This window comes from Staurois parvus, unplaced genomic scaffold (genome assembly GCF_062004578.1).
Source record: "Staurois parvus isolate SC_StPar_1 unplaced genomic scaffold, SC_StPar_1.0 ptg000017l, whole genome shotgun sequence".
NCBI classification, from domain to species: Eukaryota; Metazoa; Chordata; class Amphibia; order Anura; family Ranidae; genus Staurois; species Staurois parvus.
The window spans coordinates 11398795-11425242 of record NW_028317813.1 but is presented as its reverse complement, the minus strand read 5'-3'; the positions used below and the strand labels follow the sequence as shown (position 1 = coordinate 11425242).

Genomic DNA, 26448 nt, shown 5'->3' with positions numbered 1-26448 from the left:
ACAGTTTGATTGCCTCTAGATGTTAACCCATTCCCAACCAGTGTCATTAGTACTGAGACAGTGTGCAGTATTAGCACTGATCACTGTACTGTATTAGAGTCACTATTGATGTCAGTGTCAGTTAGTTGGTTAGTGTACCTCCCAGCCAGCGTCAGGTAATGCCACATTGTCCACCACACTATCACAGTCCCATTCTAAGTTGCTGATCACCAATATTACCAGTATAGTGTTATAGCTGCTTAAATTCCAGTATATTTACCATAGTTTGTAGGTGCTATACCTTTCGCACAAACCAATTAATTTACACTTATTGGGATTTTGTTTTTACCAAATGCATGTAGCACAATACATTTTGGCCTAAATTTAAGAAGAAATTTATTTTTTGATTAATTTATTGGATATGTTTTATAAAAGAAAGTAAAAATATTGTTTTTTCCCCCAAATTTTGTCTTTTTCCGTTTACATAATAAGTAAAAAACACAGTGGTAATCAAATACTACCAAAATAAATCTGTATGTGTGGAAATAAATAATAACAAATTCAATTGTGTAGAGTGTTGCATGACTGCACAATTCCCAGTTAAAGTAGCACAGCACTGAATAGCAAAAAATGGCCTGGTCATGAAGGGGGTAAAACTCTCCAGAGCTCAAGTGGTTAAGGTACTTGCATATGATGACCTTCTACAGCTCTAGTGTCCATCCTCTGGTACATTTTATGCAGCCCTCTGGGTCCCTGTAGACATTAGTTTGCATTTTGGTGCTTATTCAAGTCAGTGGAAAAAAAACATTCTTTAGAATGGTTTATTATAGTTAAAAAGTTTGGTGTATTTCTTTCACACTATTCCTTTTTTAATGCTACCCATGGATATTTCTCTTTATGTTTTGTTTTGTTTTTTCCTCTGATCTTTTATAATGGATATTGCAGGGAGAAATATAAAATATAGACCATAGAAGCTTTCAGTGTACTACATCCAAAAATATATATACAAAATAGAAAAACCTCTAGAAAAACTAGACAGTACAAAAGGTGGACTTTATAGGCGCCACATTAAACCACACATCATTGTAATAAAAAATATATATACTTTATTTTTACATATGTAAAACTGGACACATGTGAATGTATGTCCTATTAAAAAGACCATGGGGAGTACCCCCAGATGTATAAACTTCTCATAGCATATAAGTTACATGAGCACATAAAACATGTTCATATCTCATCCATCTTCAATGGTCAACTCGTTTCGCATTTAGCTTTTTCCGGACCGTGAGTTTGAGGAGATAAAGCACTAATACTGTAGAAAACATAGCAGGTATTAATCTTCAATACATAATAGATAATATAAACGCGCTTCGCATTTAGCTACTTCCGGACCATGTGTTTAAGGAGTCAAAGCACTACTACTGTAGAAAACATGGCAGGTATTAATCTCCAATACATAATTGATAATATAAACACGTTTCGCATTTAGTTTCTTCCGGTCGGTGTGGTTAAGGAGATAAAGCACTAATACTGTAGAAAACATAGCAGGTATTAATCTTCAATACATGATAGATAATATAAACATATTTGGTAGGCAAAAAAGAAGATAAGAGAATAGGCTCACATGGGTGGGGCACATCGCTGAAGGATCCAAAGGTAAGGTCTTAGAAGAAGATGCTAAATGCAAAACATATTGACCGTAGAAGATGGATGAGATATGAACATGTTTTATGTACTCATGTAAATTGTATGCTATGAGGAGTTTATACATCTGGGGGTACTCCCCATGGTCTTTTTAATAGAGCATATATTCATATGTGGGCAGCACAGTGGCTAAATGGTTAGCACTTCCACCTGGCAGTACTAGGGTCGTTGGTTCAAATCCCAGCCACAGCACCACCTGCCTGGAGTTTGCATGTCTCTGTGCCTGCGTGGGTTTCCTCCGGGTACCCTGGTTTCCTCCCACACTCCAAAGACATGCTGGTAGGTTAATTGGATCCTGTCTAAATTGTCCCTAGTATGTGTATGCATGAATGTGAGTTAGAGACCTTAGATTGTACGCCCCTTGAGGGTTAGGGACTGATGTGAATGTACAATATATATGTAAAGCGCTGCGTAAATTGACAGTGCTGTATAAGTACCTATAATAAATAAATAAATGTGTCCATTTTTACATTTGTCAAAATAATATATATATATTTTTCATTACAATGATATGTAGTCTCATGTGGTGCCTATATAGTCTGCTTTTTTACCATCTAGTTTTTCTGTTTTCTATATATGAGAAATATCAAATGTTGGGACAAGTAATTTTAAAAATTATATTGTAAAGTGCTGAGCAAACTGTTGGCGCTATATAAATCCTGAATAATAATAATAATAATAATAAAAGAGCGTTTAAGAGCACACACAAGGACCCATTGCTTTGTAAAGGGGCTGTAATAGCAGTGATCTCTAGACATTTCATATAACACACCTCCTGCAGCATGTTTCTATTCTCAAACAACTACCAGTAGTCTACAGGCTATCCCCTGCTATAAAATAGACCTGTGCTCATACTTCTAGGTCAGCAGATTCTGGAGGTAATTCCTGGGATGATTGATGTTATCTCCTTGAGATAAGGCTATATATTTATTACAAATACGTATATAGCACTGTTGATTTACACAGTGCTTTACATATTTATTACACACGCACATCGGTTCCAGCTCTCGAGGATCATACAGTCTAAGGTCCCCAACTCACATTCATACATACACATATTAGGACCAATTTAGACAGGAGCCAATTCACCTATCAGCATGTCTTTGGAGTGTGGGAGGAAACCAGAATTCCCAGAGGAAACCCACGCAGGCACAGGGAGAACATGCAAACTCCAGGCAGGTAGTGCCATGGTTGGGATTTAAACCAACAACCCTAGTGCTGCTAGGTGGAGGCGCTAACCACTTAGCCACTGTGCTGCCCCATTTATGAGTGTCTGGAGAATATATAAATCTACATGATCAGCAAGTGTAAAATAACGTGTCTTTTGTTTGCATTCTCTATGACCTGGTCTGTTTTCATATAATAAGGTATAATGCCTGTGCCATTCTACTGTTTTTAGAGAAAGTACACATACACTGCCTGTCTACTCCCATGATCTCAAGAGACCTACCCAACCCCTACCTACCTAAATCTTACAGAGTAGACCTGCTGCAGGCTTTCATCCTGTGGAGTGAATCATTTTCTCGCTGCTCATGCCAAGGGTCCTCATAGACTATTGGACAGACTTCCAAGTGTCTTTGGCCTACTTAATTCTATTGGACCATAGCCAACAAATCAGAATTCACCTGTCGCTGCCAATACACAGAAATCTGATTGGTTAAAAAAAGTGAATTTTGTGGTGAAATTATTTTTGTAAAACAGTTTACAGTGTCACAATGTACTGTCATTTATGAGATGCAGGTAAGGGACAATAAGGTCTTCAACTATTTTAGCAAGATAACCCTGCCTGTCTCTAGGAAATGCTTAGATATCGTGTCAGTTCCACTTTTGATCAAATCTTTGTTTCTCTGTCAGTTGATAGGAATCGGGAGAGTAAAGAAAATCAATGGCTTGGAGGCATAGTGAAAAGTCAGGGTCCAGGAGGAAAGATTGTGGTAAGTTGAATTGTTTTCCTATATTTTGTAGGTAACTCTTAAATAGAACTAAAGCATAACCAAACACAAGAAAAAAAATGCAATATATTGCAACTTACAGTCCTTTGCCTACACTATACATGCAGTTTTTAGCTTTTGACTAAACATTTTAACCATTTCTCACCCATAGGAAGTCATTTTGAGTGGAGATATCAGTATGATGCTTGCAGCTACAGGCATCATCTTGGTTTCTCTTTTTTAAAATGGCAATGCGAGAGGTGTGCCCCCTATCACTTTCCAATGCCTTCCGAGGCTCTTCCTTGTTATTGGGGAGCCCGAGACTGAAGCCTGCACTATCGCCTGCTTGACATAGAGCCGAACAAGGACCAGAACGTCCCTAGTCATCTCTATGGTATTAGAAACCAGAAGCGACCAGTGAACAATATATATATATATATATACTGTGTATGTATATATATATATATATATTTATATATATATATATATATATATATATATATATATATATATATATATATAAACAGAGCCATATTTGGTTTGGGAAAGGACCTGATCACATCAATCTTGGTGTGTGATCACTAGCTTTTAAAGAGAACCTGTCACTGCTTATTGTTATCACAAGGGATGTTTAGGTTGTTTACAATCCTTGTGATAGCAATAATAAGTGAAATAAATAAAAGAAAATGATAAAATAAATAATAATAATAATAATAAAACAACAAATTTTACAGCGCCCCCCCCATGCTCGTGCACAAAGGTGAATGCATACGTAGGTCATGTACACATATGTAGAGCATTCACACCACATATGTGAGGTCTCGCCACAAACATTATAGTGAGAGCAATGATTCTAGCACCAGGTCTCCTGTGTAACTGTAAACTGGTAATCTGTAAAGGCTTTTAAAGTGTCACTTATGGAGATTTTTAAGCACTGTAGTTTACTGTATGCACTTTTAGAGTGTGATAAGTTAGGTATCTGTTTATTCAGCATAACATCATCTTTTATATTTTACCAAACAATTAGGTATTATATTGTGTTTGTGTGCACTAAAATTCATTAAAGTATATTTTTTACAAAAAATGTATGTTTGAAAAACTGTTGCACAAATACCATGTGACATAAAAATAATTTAAAAAACCACCATTTTATTACCTAGGGCCTCTGCTAAAATTATATATAATGTTTGGGGGTTCTAAGTAATTAATGATGATTTTTACATGCAGGAGAGAAATGTCAGAATCAGCCCGGTAGGGAAGTAGTTAAATACTTTGCAGGAACACATTCTCCAGGTTTTACAGGCTTCATTTCTGATGCATCCAGATTTATTCTGCATCTTAATAAATCATTATATATCATCATCTTGCATGGTCCCCTAAATGTGTAACAGCATCCATCATCCATATTATGTATAGGTCTTAGTGCTTTTTAAAGTTTGTAATGGTGCATAGTAAGATTTGCTTGTGGTAATTTATTCTTGAGTGTCAGCCAAACTGTTGGCTTTAACAATTTGTAATGTTCAGCATGAGAGAGTGATCAATGTAAGAAACTCGGTGAAAGAAATCCCTGATGCTGCACTTTTATGCTATAGTGGGAATTTACACAACAAAGCTAGGTGGAACAGATGGATTCAGAAATATTTTTGTTGTCGTTTGCTAAGAACTTCTGAATGGTTGGTGCAAAAAGCTACAGATTGTTTTCTGATGCACTGAGCTTTCTGCATCTTGACATCCCACAAAACAGTGCCCATGCACTGTGCCTGACTATAAAGAAAAATGGCTTTTACCATCTTTGTCTCTAAAGCTGGACCTGCATGTATGTGTACATATATGATATTTCATAGGGCTCTGGGTTCCACAGACAGACAAATATTGCTCAGCCCTGGACATAGGACAGCAATGGGATCTTGGCTTACCTGCACCTAAAATCTGTACTACCATTAGGAAATTTGATAAGGATATTTGGAAGGGGTGTGGAATACAGACCTTACAGTGCACCTGTTCCCAGAATTTACATATTCCTAACAAGTAAAAAAGCTTTGAAACAAGCCCCAAGTGACCTTTGTAGCTGCAGGTACTGTGGAGTAATTCATCCTCAAGGATCACAACAGAGCTGAGGTCTCAGTGGCTTTCTAACAACTTATAGCACCTGTTGTATCTTTACATTAGAAGACTGTCAGGCTACCAAGTCCCTGCTGCCAGAAAAAATAAGGGGAGAGCTGCAATTTCAGGCCTCTGCTGTAAACATTGACGATCAATTTCTCTACAGTACCTGCAGCTACAGAGGTATTATAATGTCCTTAATATGGGCAGAGAGGCACTTTAAAGCTGAACGTCTGGATGAAAAGTAACCCTTGTAGTGGGATGTCCCTGCACTGCAAGGGTTAAATGCTTGTAAAGTCTAAGTGGTATATGGAAAAGTCTATACTGCTCATCTTAGTGTAAAAAAAACGCTGCGCAATGGAGAAGGCTGCAAACTATAATGTGTGTGAATACACAGGCACTACAGACCACTTCCAAATGTTAAATAGAAGCGCTAATTCCTTAATTGAACAATTATTCAAAATAGATCACAATTCATACAGAGCAGATCAATAAATGTTTTATATATATATATATATATATATATATATATATATATATATATATACACACATAGCATAAACAAAATTCATAAACTCTGTGCAGAAAAGTATAAAAGCGCTCTGTGCAAAGACTAAGTAATATGTGCAATATAAATAAATAAACTGAAATCATAGATAAGAACAAAAGCAAATCTCCCTCCAACTCTGTTGACTGCCACTTCAGTGTTCATCCACCAAAGAATACAAATAATAGAGTGACTTGTGCAATAAATGAATTAAATAAATATTCTCAAATGTTCATCTGGATATTCAAGACCAGTGCAAATCTCCCACTGCCTCTTTACAGCCACATCAGTGCACCTCCACCAAACCAGTGAGCACATAGGTTGCTTACCAGAGAATGCAGCCATACAACATAGGCCCAAACATGTTTAATAATACTCCTCTGGCAGCACCATAGTGCTCTGACTGGCTTCAAAAGGTTAAAATCCTGCCACAAGTTCCAGGTTCTTGAGCTTTAATCCACTTGCTACCCGGTGTCATCAAATAGTGACCACATTCACAAACAGTACATGCAAAACAAAAGCTACCATAGTGCATGGACCTTTAACATTTTATTAGTAACCAGATTGCGCTCTTACAGATTCCAGCCAGTGACAAGCATGTGATCAATCTACAGATTGCACTCCGCTTCAGAGCATGGCCACGCACCACCTTGGCTCCACCATGATGCGTTTCGCCCAACAGCATCCTCAGGGGAATGTGGAAATCTGTTACTCCACCTTAGGCTTTGCGTCTTCAGCCTCCAGCACTCTTGACTTCCCTCTGACATTCTGTGTTTTGGCCTGGCCCTGGCCATCCTCACATACAATGCATGGCTATGCAGTCCTGAACAAATAAGTCTTCTTCAACCAATGAACCAACAGTGGAAAATGGTTTGGATTGCACAGGCCCACGGCATAAGGTACCTTCCAGCTACCCAGGCCCAACAACTACACTGGGTTGAGTTGTGAAAAACCAGATCTCCTGGGGTACCTAATGGGTACTCATTGAGTTCACTCATCAATTCATTGATGTCCACGCCTAACTCAGTTATCGGTTTTGCATTCAAAAGCTGTCCTTTCTTAACATTATGCAAAAAGTGGGACGTACACATTATCCCTAGAATCAAAACTGATCTCAGCTTTCATCCTGCGATCTTTCCTGCGATTGAATGATTTTTCCTTTCTTCAATCAATTGATCCTTACTTCGATTGATCGATCCTTCCTTCCTTTGATCGATCTTTACTTTGATAGGATTGAAGGAAGGATCGAACGATCAAAGGAATGATTGACTGATCTACCCTGCCATCTTTTGATCAATTGACCCTTCCTTCCTTTGATCGATTGACCCTTCCTTTGATTGGTCGACCCTTCCTTCCTTAGATGGATCAAATCCTTCCCTCTGATTGATCAGTCCTTACTTCGATCAATCATTCTATCCTTCCTTAAATTGATTGATCAATTGAAGGAAGGATTGAATGATCGAAGGAGGGATTAAACAATCGAGGGAAGGACCGAATGATCGAAGGAAGGATATAAACCACTTCAGTGTGAACTTAGCCTTTAGGCAGCAAGGATGACCAGGGAGGAGAGGTGAGGATTAAAAAAACACTGATCCATCAAAGTGGTATAGGCATGGCTTTTTTTAGCAGAAATGTAAGGGAATGCACTTCTGGCACCTCCAGCACTGTATATAATGGTAAGGGGTACTGGGGTGTGCTGAAGGGTCTATTGGTGCTTGTTCCTGAGGGATCTATTGTTTCTGTAGGATTTATTTGTGTATGGGGGTCTATTGTTGCTGGGGGGCTCTATTGTTACTGGTAGGGGATCTATGGTTTCTGGGAGAGCTACTGTTGAAGGAGGAGACTATTATTGCTGGCTGCTGGAGGGTTTCTTGAAGATGGCTGCTTGGAGATCTGTTGTTGCTGCTGGGGTATTGTTGGGGTGAATCTATTGTTGTCTGGGGGGTCTATTGTTGGCTGCAGGGGATCTATTTCACTGCTTTTCTTTTTATCAACAAATTCCATACAAATTACTTAGCACAATAAAATTATACTTGGTTCTGTATTCTCTAAAAGGAGTGTTACTGGAAGGGGGGTAGGGGGTGGAACCAAGGGACAGTACTCAGAGGTTGGTAGGGCTTGAGACTATGGTGACTCAGAAGGAGGGAGATCCTGCACCTATTCTGTGAGAAAAAAAGCCCTGGGTATCGGAACACTTAGATAACACTTAGATAACATAGAAGTCTATGGGGCTGAAATCGCATTGAAGTTGGAATACAATATGATTTTCGCTGTCATGCAGTTCTGTGAACCTGGGCCTGAGAACTTCTAAAGTCAAAGCACTAGCCACTTTGGATATCTCATGAAAATCACATTAGATTAGGGCAGCACAGTGGCTTTATGGTTAGCACTTCCGCCTGGCAGTACTAGGGTCATTGGTTCAAATCCCAACCATGGCTCTACCTGCCTGGAGTTTGCATGTTCTCCCTTGGTTTGTGTGAGTTTCCTCTGGGTACTCTGGTTTCCTCTCACACTCCAAAGACATGCTGGTAGGTTAATTGGCTCCTGTCTAAATTGGCCCTAGTATATAAATGTTAGTTAGGGACCCTAGATTGTATGCCCCTTGAGGATTAGGGACTGATGTGAATGTACAATATATGTATGTATAGCACTGTGTAAATTGATGATGCTATATAAGTACCTGAAATAAATAAATAGAATAGTGGGAATTGATATGAGGAAAACACAAAGCAAACATGGTAATAATGCATTGTGTTAAATTTAACACAATGTGGCAAAAACGCAAATGCGTTTTTGATCTGTTTTTCATACAGGGCAGTGTGAAAGTAGCCTTACTGGCCAGATCACAGGTAAAAAGAGAAAAAAAATAAAACTAATGCAGCCACCACATCTACTGTAAGCCAACGTTTGGGTTTATATGCCCTTTAACCACTCCGGCACCACCCAATAGCAGAAATACTGCTACAGGGCAGCACAGGTGTGCCAAATTACGTATATATACGTGATTTTGCAGTTCCCAGTAGGCGGTGCGTGCGTTCTGTGTGCACACCCTACCCGTGCTGCCATTCGCAGCCTCGGCTGTCAATCACCAGGTCCTGGTGATTTCCCGCTGGCACCCGGCGATCGCTGAGTATTACCGACGGCGGAGAGATCTGTGTATAAATAACACAGATCTCTCCCTTGTCAGCTACTGCACACAAAGCAGTGTTCTTACAGTGTAAAGCACACAGCAAAACAGCACACAGTTAACCCTTTGATTGCCCCACGTGTTAACCCCTTCCTGCCCAGTGTCATTAGTAAGTGTCAGTGCTTTTTATTAGCACTGATCATTGTATTGGTGTCACTTGGGATGTCACCAAGTCAGTTCCCCCCCAGTGTCAGAGTGCCCGCCTCAGTCCAGCTATAAGTCACTGATCGCCGCCATTACTAGTTAAAAAAAATATTCCAGTATACAGTATATACCGCCATTTGTAAACGCTATAACTTTCACGTAAACCGATTAATTTACACATATTGGGATTTTTTTTTTAGCAAAGACAAGTAGCAGAATGCATGTTGGCCTAAATTTATGAGGAAATTAGATTTTTTAAATTTTTTTACTGAACATGTTTATTAGCAAAAATTCAAAAATATATATTTTTCCAAAACTGTTGGGTTTTTTTTTTTCGTTTCTAGCGCAAAAAATAAAAACCGCACATGCGATCAAATACCACTGAAAGAAAGCTCAATTTGTGGGAAAAAAGGATGTAAATTTCATTTGGGTGCAGTGTTGCATGACCGCGCAATTGTCAGTTAAAGTATTGCAACGCTGTATCGCAAACAATGGCCTGGTCAGGAAGGGGGGTAAATCTTCTGGATGGCAAGTGGTTAATCTGGGTAAATATGGGTTAGACTGTTTGTATCTTATTACCCCTCTCTTATAAGACATGTTTTCTTCTTCCTGTGGTGAGGATTACAATGTAAGTAAAAATTATACTCTTCTCTCATAACATTTTATTTACTTATTTAAGTGTACTTATATAGCGTCATCAATTTACACAGTGCTTTACATATATATATTGTACATTCACATCAGTCCCTAACCCTCAAGGGGTGTACAATCTAAGGTCCCTAACATTTGCCTTGGTCATTTGCACACCTTTCATCTATTGAAGCCTGGACACATCTGTGTGCTTCTCTCACATTTATTATATCAGGCAGGCTTCAATAAATGTCTCTGAACTGCTACTCCACCTGTATAGAAGTCATTTGTGTAAGCGTGAGTCAGTGCAGGCGCCCAGAAGTGCGTGAGTCAGAGTCCCCATTAACATGAAATTCCAGGCCAGTTGCACATTCCAGGAGGGAGACTCCAGCTGCCAGTTACAAGCACAGTTTTATGGGAGTGGATGGTACTGCTGGTCTAATCAGTACTAACCCACAAAGTGAAATGATCTGCACAGGATCCACATTTCAGATGAGTCTGGTGCGTGGCAGTCTGGACATGATTTATCTGCCTGTTGCACAAGCAGCGGATCATAGCTACTGGTACTGTTCTCTGCCAAATGCAGGTGCCTAACAGCACCGAGGCATCTGAAAGCGGTCATAGAGATGATGAATAATGTATTAGAATGATGTTGTCAAATACCTGGAATAGATTCTTGTGCTTTGTTAGGATAACATCCGTTGTTGGAAAGGGAAAGAATTGCGCGGGGCGTGATTTAGTGTATTAAATGTATGCATATCACTTACATCCTCGCCATCTCTATGGGAACCACGTATAAATAAAGCGTACAGTGTATAGAGCGAGGGGTGAGATGGAAAGTGTTGGGGCCCTGGTTGCTGTGGAGATGTTGTGACCTTTTCATTGTCAGCTCAGCACGATACTGTTGAATGCCGTTTGAATTTCTATATTCTTTTCATGTGGTGGTGCATGGTGATATCAGGCTGTCTGCTTGGTGACCCGGAAACCTGGACTCATCTACATAACAGTGTGCGCTTATTTATTTATTTGGAGGTGGCCAACATGTTTGAAAGCAGAATGAAGAAATGTTATATAATCTCATGGAAATTTATTTGCTGGGTGTATTGTTTTGATTTTTTTTTTGCTACTTTTCTTTTTTGATTTTAAATCTGTAGCACCCTCCTAGATAGGTGTGTAGCACCACCCTCGTGAGAGCCGCTTGTATTTTTGCCCAGGTTTCCCCCTTCTTCGCCTCGTAGCCAGGCACACACATTTTTGCTGGTTGTCTTCAATGACAAGTCTAGGGGATGTTTGTTTTTGGAGATTTATTGTAGAACTAGGGATGGGGAATTCAGTAGTACTGCAAAGGACTTTGCTCTGCCATGTTACCTTTGTGCTGTCGCAGTCTGTTGTAACTGGCTTATACCTGAGGAGCTCAGCCCTGTAAGTTCTCCTAGATTGTAAACTCGAAAGAGAAGGGCCCTCGAACCCCTCGTGTATTGTTTTGTAATGTACAGCGCTGAGCAAACCTTTTGGCGCTATATAAATACTGTATGGTTTTTTTAACTGTCAAAATGCTCTGAAAAATGCAGCAAATCACAGTAAATCGAGGCAAACCAGCATTTTTGGACTTTTTTTCCCCCAAAAAAAAATTTGGGGAGGGGAAAAAGAAATGCTAAAAAATGCAATCGTGAAAAACCATGGCAAAATGCCACTAAATGCTAATGCAAAAACACTAAAAAACTTTGAAAAACTCACATTTTTAATGTGACCTTACACAGCGAATTTCAGCAGCGTTATGAAAACGCCCAGTGTGCATGGAGCCTAACTTCCATAGGGGCAGACAGTTACTTGACAGCAGGAAGTTCAATGAACTAGATTGTAAGCTCGAAAAAGCAGGGCCCTCAATCCCCTCATGTATCACATTGTATTGGTATTGTTCTGTCACATGTTCTGTCCCCCTTTGTAATGTACAGCTCTGAGCGAACTATTGACGCTTTATAAATACTGTATAATAATAATAATAACTACGAGAGCGCTCACTAGCGCCCTCATACTTCATTGAGAACTACAAGTCGGTAACTGCAATGGCTGATGGCACTTGTAATTAATCCATTTACAGGAAAATGTGAACTAATGATGTGCTTTTGGGGGGGTTTTCAGGGAGGGGTAAAACCACAGCTCAACCTCCTGCTTTTATCGCCCCCCCCCCCTTCCCCAGCATTCTGTGCGATTGAGCCCTAACTCTCTTTTTGCCCAAGGCAAGGTGTCACTGGTAACTGAGAAAGGAGTAAGACGGGAGAAGATGGTGGCTGACAGAGTGATCAGTGACAGTCCTGATCTGCCTGCCCAGGAGGAAGGCAAACAGGCAGGTGACTCTGCCATAATGTGCAAGTATGCTGGAACAACAGCTCAACTTCAATAACATGTTCTTATTGCATTCTGCATTAATTTACCCGCACTTACCTGACCCTGGAGACATCAGTCATCAGAACAGGAAAAAGGGTCAATTTCCCCAATGGGGGCACAGATTGCAATAAGTACCTACCAGGGTGTTGGGTGGGCTGACACTGGCAAATATCTACCATGGACCATCATATATGAGCCATTCCCTTGACGATGTCCATCCATCACTTGAGACTATGCAGTAATCAAACACTGAAGTCCTTATTCTTTAGCTAAGCCAGAGACATGTTATTACTAAGAATTCCAGAACTAAAGTAAAAATTAATGAATGTAAACATTTGTCTCCGCTGCACGCCTGAAATACGAGGAAAGTAGCGAGCATTTGTGACTGTATACACATTTGGCATTTTATTATGATATTATATTATTTATAGAAGGGAAGGGAAGCCAAACTAGTCTGAGATTTAAAGCACATATTTCCATTCTCGTCAGTCAAGCAGTTTTTCTCCATCTGAAGTCATATTCAGGGCTGAGCAGGGTTATTTTTAGATGGACCTAGTGTAATGCATAGTTTACAAGTACTGTCAGCTTTCAGCCCCCTTTTAACTAAATTTATAAGACCTGGATGAACAACCTCCTGAGTTAAGGGTTGATAATCTCGTTACTGGTGCTCCTGCCCAATATTTTGTAATTACACTTGATTTAATAGATTATGTTTTGTGTGTCTGTTACGACAGTTCTTAGTATGGTTTGGAAAAATAAATCATCATGGTAACTAGAAAGTCATAAAGCAGATTAAATCTAGCAGCGTTTATTGGAAGCTGAATATAGCCCCAGCCATCTAATGAATAAGTCCCAGCCATCTAATCCACCAGCTTCTTATGTCTGGCTGGGAACCGTTGTGTCTACTGTGGAGCATTCCATCTAACTGGGAATCGTTGTTATTCTAATTGTGTCCATAGACAACTGGAAATTATCATGATACTATACTATGTTTGCAGCGTTGGTAATTGAATAGTATTTAATGGAAGGTTTCCATAAATTTTGCCTGATAAAAATTGTTGTTTGGGTCGCATAAAGGAAAAGCAATCTTCTACCATTGAAGCCCAACTTCGGGAAATCTGAAAACTCACTGCTCCCACACTGCAAAGGTTAGAGCGGAGTTCCACCCAAAAGGGGAAGTTCCGCTTTAAAGATTGGTCCCCCGCTTCCCATTAAGGATTTTGGGAGCAGGGGGGGGGGACGGGTACCCGAATTTGACAGGTACGTGCTCCCACTTCCGCTGAGATCACCTAGGCCAGTGGTGGGCAACCTTTTTTTTCAACTGAGCCAAATCTCGCCAAAACCACAACTGAAATTTATTTTGAGAGCCACATTTTTAAAACTGAAAATACATCTCCCATATAGTAATGCATCCCCCATAGTAATTCATCCCCCATAGTAATTCATCCCCCATATAGTAATTCATCCCCCATAGTAATTCATCCCCCATATAGTAATTCATCCCCCATAGTAATTCATCCCCCATATAGTAATTCATCCCCCATAGTAATTCATCCCCCATAGTAATTCATCCCCCATATAGTAATTCATCCCCCATAGTAATTCATCCCCCATAGTAATTCATCCCCCATAGTAATTAATCCCCCATATAGTAATTCATCCCCCATATAGTAATTCATCCCCCATAGTAATTCATCCCCCATAGTAATTCATCCCCCATATAGTAATTCATCCCCCATATAGTAATTCATCCCCCATAGTAATTCATCCCCCATAGTAATTCATCCCCCATATAGTAATTCATCTCCCATATAGTAATTCATCTCCCATATAGTAATTCATCCCCCATAGTAATTCATCCCCCATATAGTAATTCATCCCCCATATAGTAATTCATCCCCCATAGTAATTAATCCCCCATATAGTAATTCATCCCCCATATAGTAATTCATCCCCCATATAGTAATTCATCCCCCATAGTAATTCATCCCCCATATAGTAATTCATCCCCCCTATAGTAATTCATCCCCCATAGTAATTCATCCCCCATATAGTAATTCATCCCCCATATAGTAATTCATCCCCCAGATAGTAATTCATCCCCCCGTAGTAATTCATCCCCCATATAGTAATTCATCCCCCCTATAGTAATTCATCCCCCCTATAGTAATTAATTCCCCATAGTAATTCATCCCCCATATATTAATTCATCCCCCATAGTAATTCATCCCCCCTATAGTAATTCATCCCCCCTATAGTAATTCATCCCCCCTATAGTAATTAATTCCCCATATTAATTCATCCCCCATATAGTAATTCATCCCCCCTATAGTAATTCATCCCCCCTATAGTAATTAATTCCCCATATTAATTCATCCCCCATATAGTAATTCACCCCCCATATAGTAATTCATTCCCCATATAGTAATTCATCCCCCATATAGTAAGTCCCCCCTGTGTCAATTCACTTACCTTTGCTCCGCGCGTTCCTCTCGCCGTGTTTCCGCGCCGTTCTGGTCTTCAGGGCGGATTGTGAGAGGAGAGGAGTTCATCACGCTGCCCCGCCTACATCCTGGCAGCTGCAGAGTCCTGACTTTTGGGGCGGCCGCCCGAGAGGAGGGAGGGGGGCGGCTGCCCGAGAGGAGGAGGGGGGGGGGCGCGGCACACAGAAGAGCCGCATTTAAGTTTGTAAAGAGCCGCATGTGGCTCGCGAGCCGCGGCTTGCCGACCACTGACCTAGGCGATTGGAAATGGAAGTTGTCCTCCTACCCTCCCTCCCCAAAGTCTTGTGGAACACGTGACAGGTCCCAGAAGATGACAGGGCCATTCAGAAAGCGCAGCGCTACTCGCACATGCGCAGTGGGCACCCGGCTGTGAAGCCGCAAGCTGTCACAGCCGGGTGCCGAAACTGAAGATGCCGGAGCCCGGAATACAGGATGGCCAGTGAAACGGGCTGCGGCAGGGGCAACGCGGGATGGTGGGACAGGTGAGTGGCTGTTTTTTAAAAGTCAGCAACTACAGTTTTTGTAGCTGCTGACTTTTATTTTTTAACAGAATGAGTGGAACTCCGCTTTAGCTGCTTGTTTAGGTGTAGGGGTGAGTAAAAGTATTTCACTTACCCAATCCTCCACTCCCCCGGCAGACGGAACCCAGATGGTGGACTGTCCCTTGGTGTCAACACAAACATTGCAGAGCTATGGATCCTGCATTGGTCTTGGTGACATTAGGACCTTAGACAGCTGGAGCATGGGGGAGAAAATACAGTGGAGACTGGTCTAGCAGCTCAGAGGAGTGGAGGATCAGGTAAATACATTTTTAATTCTATGCTCTCTGGACCTAAACAAGCAGTTAACCCTTACAATGCAGGCACAGCCCCACTCAAAGGAGGCATTTTAAAGTTTCTTGAAGGTGGGCTTTAACAGAGCTGGAGCACACATTTCTCATAGTGACATGAAACTTACATTTTTTTAAATAAAATTAAATAAATGCAATGTGTTTAAATATAAGTAGAGTGTACCTTTTATCTCTCACTTCCCTTGTTATATCTCTCAAATGCAAGTTATTTTCTGCTATTTTCAGAATTTCTGTTCTAGTGCGGCTATGTTTGTTCTCCTTGCCCCTCCCCCTCCCTCCGGGCGTCAGTGTGCACAAGATAACAAAGAAGCTTGAAAATAGTAGTACGAAATATTTTTGAAAAAAAAACAAAAAACAAAACAGAGGCAAGGTATACTTGATATTTTAGAACAGGAGTATTGAATTAATATTTAAGGAGGTCCGATCAGTAAAATTTTCTTCCAGCAGAGGTCTGAATCGCATGTTTGTGCAAAGACTCTGATCCTTTTCATCACAGTCCCCCTTATATCACAATCCTGTTCAGAGCAGTGTTTGAAGTCCCCCTTCGCATCACCCACACCCATTTCACAGTAGTGTACTGAATCACCCTTACATAATACACCCCCTTTCTTCACAGCAGTGTCTTCAACACCATTACAAATCCACCCACCCACATCAACCTCACCCCCACACACAGCATTGCTGTCCTTTACATCACCCCCCCACAGCACTGCCCCCCTTCACATCACCTGATCCCCCTCACATCACCCCTCCACAGCACTGTCCCCTACACAAACACACATACAGTAGTGTGCTGAGCCTTCTTCATATCACCCCTCCACAGCACTGCCCCCCTTCACATCACCTGCCCCCCCCTCATATCACCCCTCCACAGCACTGCCCCCCTTCACATCACCTGCCCCCCCTCATATCACCCCTCCACAGCACTGCCCCCCTTCACATCACCTGCCCCCCCTCATATCACCCCTCCACAGCACTGCCCCTCTTCACATCACCTGCCCCCCTCTCATATCACCCCCCACAGCACTGTCCCCAACACCAACACACAGTAGTGTGCTGACCCTTCTTCATATCACCCCTTTACAGCACTGCCCCCCTTCACATCACCTGCTCCCCCCCTCACATCACCCCTTCACAGCTCTACCCCCCTCACTTCACCCAGCCCCCTTTATATCACCATCCGCCCACAGAACTAAACATCACCTACCTCCCTTTACATAAACTCCCACTGCACTACCTCCCTTCACCATCACCACCCCTACAGCACTGCCCCCCTTTACATCATCCTCCTACAGCACTGGCCCCCCTCACATAACAAACCCCCTCCCCCCACAATAGTGCACTCTGCCCTCTTCACATCATCCCCCACAGCACTGCCTCCCTAGATAGCCCCCCCACAGTGCTACCTCCCCTTTACACCACCCCCCACAGCAGTGCCCCCCCCCCTTTACATCACCCTTCTCCCACAGCACTGCCCCCTACATATCACACAGTACCCCCACATTAGTGTCCTTTGTCCCCTTCACTCACCTACCTTAGACAGCGCGGAGAGTGGGAGCCAGGATAGTAATGAACTGAGTGCGGGAGGTACAGCCCAGCTTTGGATAGAGGGCGGGAGCAGGAGCTGCAAGAGTTAATTTTCCAAATTAACCAGCAGGTGATTGGTTGCTAGGACACAGGGTGGACCTAGCAACCAAGCACTTGCTGGTTAATATGAAAAATTATCCACCGGCAGCTCCCTATCCTGCCCTTCATCCAATGCTGAGCTGTGCCTCCTGCACTCATTACTATCCTGGCTCCCGCTCTCCGCGCTTTCTTGAGAATGACAGCGGCAGAGACTGGGGGATAGAAGCGGCTCCAAAATGGCGCGACTGCAAGTCAGGATGGGACAGTGGCTCAGTCCGGATCCAGACTGCAATCTGCCATTTAGTGATGCCTGTTTTAGAACAAGTGATGTAAAAACAAATTTAAAAATTGAATTTGTGTCACTCTAAGGTCAGAAATCCAGTTGCAATACTTACATGATTACTTGCCTTCCAATTAATTTGTATTTTGTACATCCAGTCCTGGGATGTACACTAGCAGCCCTTCCACACAGACCAGCCATCCTGATGACCTGACTTTTCTGCGGCTGCAATAAGGCAACACAGCCTGGTCACCTCCCTGCCCCCAGGGTGTGATCGCACACGTGAAAGCAAGATATCTGACTGGCCCTGAGCATTGTATTTTCCATTGCAAGCATTCCTTTACATTCAAAGTCAAATTCAGGTATTTCAATTAATTATTTGCATTAAAATGTATTTATTGATTTTTAATGGTAAGTTGCAGTTATTGGCCTGGAGTGTATTTTTAGGGATTCTTGCACAGTTTGCATTTTCAGAGATACTGATACATGTCTTTTCTCATGGTCTGACAGGTAAGAGGAATGCGCCCTCCATTCACATTCAGGATAAATAAAGATTGTCACGCATACACATTGTAGCACAGGACATCAGACAGGTGCATCCTTGCATCTATCAAAGAACAATCTATGCATGCCTGAGTGTTTATGTGTATGACAACCTCTATTCATGTGCTAAATTGCAAGTATGTACCTGCATACCTGCATCTCAGGTAATTCATCCTAATTGGTAAACTTCCCAGATATGGAAATAATTCAGATAAGGTTGTAACCATGAAAAAAATTATCTTCCTTAATATATCACTGGCTAGCTTCCAAGGAAACTAGCTGTTGGCTGGTACAAGGAAAATCCTAACCTTCTATTACAAGGATCAGTGGTTAATAAATGCCTCCAAGATTATAAAGCCTTGGGATTCAGCATTCTCCATCCGAAGATTCCAGATTTTTGTAGTTTTGGATAGAGTTGAGATCTGTCAAGATGTATTTGCTATCTCTATTCCTGGGAAGATTCACCAAATTTAGCCATTTGTCCTGGTGACCATTGTCTCCAGAATTGAAAGTGAGGGAAAATCCAAAATTTTGAGATGTCACTAAAAGAGGAGGGAAAATAATCCATTGATGACACCTGTCTACAAGAGGGTTTCTTTTTCTTTGGAAAATCTCCCCAATGGGATGAAGTCAGCAAAAATAATACAACAGAGGTTGTCCCTGATGAAGTTATCTATGGTGCATTGCATAGAACAGAGCCAAGAGACACAGGAAGAATCTTTTCCTTCAGCATAGTAAGTGGATGTAAGTGCGCACCAGGAGCCAAACAGCAGCGGCACTCACTGATTGTATTATTATTGGACTCGTATCGCTGAATGCGTCTCAGATCTAGTGCACAATCTGGGTGTACTATTTATGTCAGTGGCTGAATTAAAAAAGATGTTTTTAAATGTATGGAGAACACTATATAGTATTTTTTTCTCCTATATACTAAGTATCATATAAAGAAAGGCATACATTGAAAAAGAAAGTCTTTAAGGAGATTATTGTTATAAGGAAGCTAATGCCAGCTGAAGGGGTGAAGCCATTTATAATTTGGAGGTTTGTTTTATAAGTGAGAGTGTGCCCACTAGACAGGGGTGTTGATCCCACTGAACACTTTGCTCACATGATAGAAGTAATTTTTGTGAACTGCTCTTTGATTTCACACTTGACATTGATGGATTGTGGGACTTTTTTTAAATGATTTCTGATAAACACTCTTTTAAGGATATATCACATTGCTGATTGCATGTAACAGATTTCCTTTTGTTCTTATTCTATTGTCACATGAATTTGGAGCACTGCATTTATAGAAATTTATTTTGTGTAGATTTATTTATTTAATTCAGCAAAAATATTGTTGTGTATATATTTAAATGGGTCTTTGATTTATTGTGGTGCTAGCAGCTAAGTTAGGTATCCTGTTCTAGCATTGCTTTTTTTGTTTGAAATATCTGGTGATTCCTGCAAGTGCCCCTGCTTTCCTATTTTAAACTGACCATGCCAGGGCATGAAAGCATATCCATCCCAGTTTGCATTCTACATGGGAGCACAGTTTGCCTGTAATCCAGTGGTCAGACATCTACTGACACGCCCCCCTGCACAGATCTTTACTGGGAAGATCAATGTACTGATGTTTCTCTGCCTCTTGCTGACACACCCTCTGCAGTCTCCACCTCCACCTCTAAGCCCCTAATGCAGCTAAAAACAGAGGTCATGTGATCACTTAAAAAATATAAAAATGTATATTTTAGTGATTATTTTAAACCAAATGGGTTGTTTTACAAGGTGAGGGTTCACATATACTTTAACGAAAATATATTTAGCACCCTCCAAGGTAGCTAGGGGGAGCTAGAGTCTAATTTTCAGTTTGAAGGGCTGAGTAGCAGCCCAGGTGTAATAGTCAGAGGGGTCAAATTTTGGTCAAGAGCTGAGGGGCTCTGCAGATGAGCTTTCTTGGATTTCCCCCTGCCCTAGAACTTTGAAGAAAGTTTTAGAAGCAGTGGGAGGGAGTGAGGAGTGGCTGGTTTGCTCTCTCAAGGGATTCTGGCCAATCCCCAACAGGAGGCTTGGCTTGGAGCCAGGAAAGCCTTTAAGAGTGACTAAACCTGCTCAGTAGGGATCAGTGTCGGGTGGAAGATGGAGACGTGAGGTTGGAGAGCAGGAGCCTGGGAGGGAGCCCAGATGGATAGGGGGTCAGTTCTAGGCAGGGACACTGGAAAGGAGGAAAGATCAGCACTGGAGAGAAGACCGCTTGTGAAGCAGGGAAGGAGCGGCCCAGCTAGAAGGCCTGATAGCAGCCACCAACCCATCCGCTCACAGACAGAGGACTGAGTAAGTAGACCTGCACCCCCTGGGCCAGTAAGGGAAAGGAGTACTCTAGTGGGAAACTGGATTAGCTAACTACCTGACTGTCTTACATTTAAAGTGACAGGCACTGGATCCCCTGTCCAAGGATTCCTTCAGGCAACCAGATTAGGAGAATCTTGGGTTTGGGGTGGTACTACAGGAGATGCTGGCTAGCTATCCAGAAGAGAAATTTAGCTGTAAAAACATGTACAGCTCCAAGAAGTTGTCCTCAGTTACTATACCCTTGGGCATCCCATACACCCCTTACCCTATCCAAGTTTATTCTCCTAATAAAACTTCAAAACAAAGCTCAAGGACTGGTTACTGTCTCCTGGATGCAACTCTGTATGGAAATTGCATTTTGCCTGGCTGTGCAGGACTATGGGGGACCCAAACCTTCACTGACTCCTAAGGGGGTAGTGCTACATATATAAGAAAATGCTTTATTTGGTTTATTTAATAAATGAAATGGGAGCAAATAAGAGAAGTTCATTGTTAGGGTTTACATATACCTTAAAATAGTATATGACAAACATATTGTGACATTACCACACCCATTAAAGCTAACAGCACTTGTTTGTTTTATTTCAGGGTAGAAAAATAATACATGTAAGCACAAAAGCTATATAGCTAAAATATTGAGTTCCTCATAATAAAGATGAATTGTGAAATCCTATACAGGGGTACACTGACTCACGCAGTGGTTGGGGTGTGTACATTTTATTTTCTTTGGTAGCTTTGGGTTCCAATTTAATTAAGGAACAGTAATGAAGGACAGTCAACACTTTTATTTTGGTTTTCAAATAGCTCGGCATTTTTTCGAATTGTTTCAACACTGTACAGCACGTGCGGTTACGAAATCACAAAGGACAATCCTCTTAATGATCTTTCACCCACTAATGATATAAGTGTATACAACTACAGCAAACTCTGCAAAATGTTGTAGATTCTTTTATCAAGAGCTATATTACATGGAAAGATTATACAGATATGAAAATTTTATACAGACAAATACATTTTATCAGGGTTGTCCACGAAAATATAATAAATTGTATGTTGTAGGTATTTTATTTTTTTTATATCAACAATTTTAAAATTATTGTTAAAAGCTATAGTTATTTTGTGGTATTTGGTATTATTATCAATTTATATTTTTTTATAGGCCTGTCCTTTCACACATTACTATATAAAGAGCAGTGGACCATTCTTTTGTCTCTGTCCCATTGAGGCTGTCAATTGAATGTCCCTAAATCTGTTGTATGCAGTTTAGGGCTTATGGTACTAGAAGCCAATTTACCTAAAAGGTTAGGGCTGTATGTGTATTTCTTTTCTATTGCTTTTGAGAGATTTTAAAGGTTGATGAGTGGTTAATGTCACATTCCAGTCCAAACAGACAGTTAAATCAAATTCAATTTAAAAGGCAAGGAGAACATAACAAGCCACCAAATCAGGACCCTACTTCTGAAATATACTCTTTCTAACCACTGATCTATTGTATTTTTTCATACATATTTTTGATACTTTTGATAAATTTTTTTAAATTTATGACACATTATCTATGGTTTTTTGGCAAGCCTATTCAAAGAACAATCAGAACTCATATAATCCCTTTTACTTCTTTTTAGACATGTGCTCACCTTTATGAGTCTCGGCAAAGAGTAAAACAGCCATCAGAAACAAGAGATGTCATTGGTCGCTGCTTTGTTCTGAGTCAAGATCTGACCACCAGTGAAGACCTTGATGGAGGAGACTGGAAATTTTGTGAAGGTCGGCCTCAGGGACACGAGATGTTTGGGTTCTGCCAACAAGGATTGTCAGCTGGATTCACCTCAGATAATCATTATATCATGTTTGGAGCCCCTGGGACCTACAACTGGAAAGGTAACTATTATAATTTCTGTTCTTGATCATTTTTCTGGAAGTCACATCTTATTTGGATAGTCAGCTTTCTATAAGGCTTCTTTCACACAGGCAATCTGATCAGGGCCGCCTGTCAGTTTTTCAGGCAGAACTGATCAGATGGTTTAGCTATTCCTATGGACCAGCTTGGATGGACCTATGGAAAGGATTGGATTGGAAATACGCAGGTGTAAACAGACACAAGTCCATTTACACTTGCTTACCTCCAATCCAATCCAGTCCGCTAAAAAAAGGAAGGTGATCCATTTCCCTCCGTCTAGAATCGAATCGAGGGGCAGTCGAATGTATTCAGACAGCAAAGTCCATTTTTCCTGATCGTCCCTAGTGAAGAGTGGGCTCTGCCCATGTCCACTTTGCATAAACGGAGTGGACAAGGACCTGTTATCCACCTGCTCTGTTCATCAGGGGATCAGCTGAACAGAGTGGATCTGCCTCATGTGAAAGGGGCCTAAGGGATTAAATGCTAAAGATGGTTACAACAGCCAATGTCTTTGGGTTTTCCTTTTTAAAGAGATAAAAAAGTGCTAAAAATTACATTTCATTTAAGCAGGACTTTTTTCTCAAAAATAGGTGCAGGAACTCCCCCTTCTGAATCAGTTATTATCTCCACCCGCATACTCACCTCCCAGTCCACTCCTTTTGGAGAATACAGAGCCAAATATCATTTTGTGGTGCTAAATAGTTTGTATGAAATTTGTTAATGATAACAAGAAAAGCAGAAAAATAGATCCCCAGCAGCCAGCATCAATAGACTCTCCAGCAGCCAGCAACAATTGATAATAGACCACTCCTTCAACAGTAGATAGCTTCCAGCAACAACTGACCCCCATCAACAATAGATACCCCACCAGCAACAATAGACCACCACACAAAAATAGATCCCTTCAGTGACAATACAGCCCCCAGCAGCCAGCAACAATAGATCCTCTGGTACACCCCAGCACCCCTTGCCATTACATACATTCAGTGCTGGAGGTGCCGAAACTGCATTCTCCTTCATTCCTGCTGAAAAAAAGCCCTGCATTTAGGCCTTGTTTACACAGGTGTACTTAAAGTAGAGTGTTGGGATATACTGTACCTAACTAATCTTCTCCCTCCTAACACCTATTCTAACCAACCTGGCAGGTAAGAAAGATCCATATACTTACCTATTTTCAAGTTGCTCCGGGTCCAGCGCCAGTTGCAGGGGAGAGAGCGCTCACCAACAGCTAGAAATGCCTTGGAGTGGTGACGTAACCAATAGGCTTGCTATGGCTCATCTGTTGTTGGCACTCCCTCTTCTCCCCTGCAGCTGCCTCTGACTGACACAGGGGAGCCGGATCACATTACTGGACAAGAACAGCCTGAAAATAGGTAAGTATATAGATCTTTCTGAAGCTAGGTATACACCTGTTGAAATTCATCAGGTTCAGCAGGAACTGGACACATTTTGATCCGTGTGTACCCATCTCTCTGTTCAACATGTGCCTTGTGCATATGCATGCAGTCAGTCCCATTTATGTCAATTGGGAGGCGGCAGTTTCAGGAACACAGCTGCTTCTCCCAATTTGACATCTGCGTGTATGTGTGCAGGTACATGTACCCAAATTCACACGCACCCGCGCCCACACTGTATACCAGTTGATATGAATGCCACTGCCTACATGTGGATGCGCGGAACACCTGTGCTTCCCGTGCAGGCAAAACATGCCCCACATGGGTGTACTTTTAGGTATATCCATGTGAACAATGCTTTAAACAAATATTAAAGTTGATGCAAACTACTAAAGCACCCTGACGTGTTCACCTAAAAATACTGTTTTTACCTTATTTTACACGCATTTTCCATCATAGAGCTGCATATCTCCTCCAGCCTTTTTCAGCCACTTTCTGTCTACATGCATCTATTTCAGCTTGGGGGACAGGCAGGGCCGCTGTTAGAAATAATTGGGCCCCTTACAGGCTATCTCACGGGGCCCCCTTTAACCTCACCCTTGACTATACCCCTGGCCCCACCCTCGACCATACCCTTGGCCCCTCCCCTGAACCCACCTCAAAATAAAATGCAGCTTTGTCCTCCTGTAGAAGGGGGAGCAGTTACAAATACATTTATAAATGAGGCTTAATCCTACAGGGCTTTTCTTTCTAAATAGGTGCAGAAACTCTATCGTGCCCCCATTACACCACTCGCCATCAACATAATAAAAAAAAAAACACCTATGCCCCTCCTCCCCCCGTCACCTTCCCCCGTGCTACATACGGAATGCAGAGTTCAGCAGTGCACTACATACAGAGTGCAGGGTTAAGCAGTGTATTATGCAAAAAGTGCAGAACTCAGGGGTACATTATGTACAGAGTGCAGAGTTCAGGAGTGTGCTGCGTACAGAGTGCATGGTTCAGGAGTGCGCTGTGTACAGAGTGCAGGATTCAGGAGTGCGCTGTGTACAGAGTGCAGGGTTCAGGAGTGTGCTGCGTACAGAGTGCAGGGTTCAGGAGTGCACTGCATACAGAGTGCAGGGTTCAGGAGTGTGCTGCGTACAGAGTGCAGGGTTCAGGAGTGCACTGCATACAGAGTGCAGGGTTCAGGAGTGTGCTGTGTACAGAGTGCAGGGTTCAGGAGTGCACTGCATACAGAGTGCAGGGTTCAGGAGTGTGCTGTGTACAGAGTGCAGGGTTCAGGAGTGCACTGCTTACAGAGTGCAGGGTTCAGGAGTGTCTGTGTACAGAGTGCAGGGTTCAGGAGTGCGTTGCTTACAGAGTGCAGGTTTCAGGAGTGCACTGCGTACAGAGTGCAGGGTTTAGGAGTGCGCTGCGTACAGAGTGCAGGGCTGAGGAGTGCGCTACGTACAGAATGCAAGGTTGAGGATTGCGTCACGTACAGTGTGCAGGGTTGAGGAGTGCATTACATTCAGAGTGCAGGATTCAGGAGTGCATTACATTTCAACTGTGTGTGCTTTGGAATGGCATAACAAGGCAATCAGGTGTTAAGGAGGGCTTAGGCTTGGTTCACACTATGTTGCACAGAAACAATTGCTTACACCTTCTTCCATGTCACACAAAAGTGAGTTGCACAGCTGTTAGTGGACCCTGTATAGGATGATGAGATTCCGCATGTTCTCAAATTTCTGCTCACTCCCCCCCAATACAAAGCTTTTCTCTCCTCCCTGCCCAGTACAGATCTTTTTCCCTCCTCCCTGTCAGTACACAGCGCTCCTTTCCCCCCAGAAAAGTCTTACAGTAGGAGATCAGGCTGCCAGCACTGGCTTCTAGAGATACTGCGGGCGCGAGGCTAGAGGTGTGTGCATACTCTGCCCCTTCCGCTGTTGTCTATGCAGGGATTTGAGTGTGCTGCTGGGAGAGTATCATCACTGTCACTTATAAAACACAGAAGTCGGGCTTCTGTGTTTATAAGTGACAGAAGTGAGTGACAATGCAAAGGGCCAGCGCCGGAGAGGCCTGTTACAACTGCATTATGTATTTGAGGCTGGCGGCTGTCCGGGTCCCCCTGTCAAAGGGAAGGGCCCGAGCCCCCTACAGGAGGCCCGGAGGTACCCCCTTGCTGGCGGCCCTAGGGACATGTCATTGCTATGCATCAGTTTCCTAATAGTAACAATTGTGGACTATGCCTATGCAATGTGTGTCTGCAGAGCCTCATTTAGTCTACACCAAGGGTGCATGTGAGAGGGTGTCAACACAGGTACACATTTTGGGTCGGTTGTCACCCCATAACAGGTGTCAAGTGCCTGACCAAAGGATGGTAGGATTTCACAGTATTCTTTCGATAAAACCCGCATATTTA

The 26448-nt window shown here is 42.0% G+C and overlaps 1 protein-coding gene across 3 annotated transcripts in view; it reads left to right on the top strand.

Annotated features, from left to right (window-relative positions):
• Nucleotides 1-26448, top strand: part of ITGA7 (integrin subunit alpha 7) — a 202105-nt gene that overhangs the window by 103757 nt on the left and 71900 nt on the right. For all 3 annotated transcript variants that reach the window (XM_089679696.1, XM_089679687.1, XM_089679702.1), the window contains exons 3-4: nucleotides 3541-3620; nucleotides 22376-22631. In XM_089679696.1, coding sequence (XP_089535822.1) covers nucleotides 3541-3620; nucleotides 22376-22631 — 336 coding nt within the window. The remainder of the gene's footprint in view (nucleotides 1-3540; nucleotides 3621-22375; nucleotides 22632-26448) is intronic.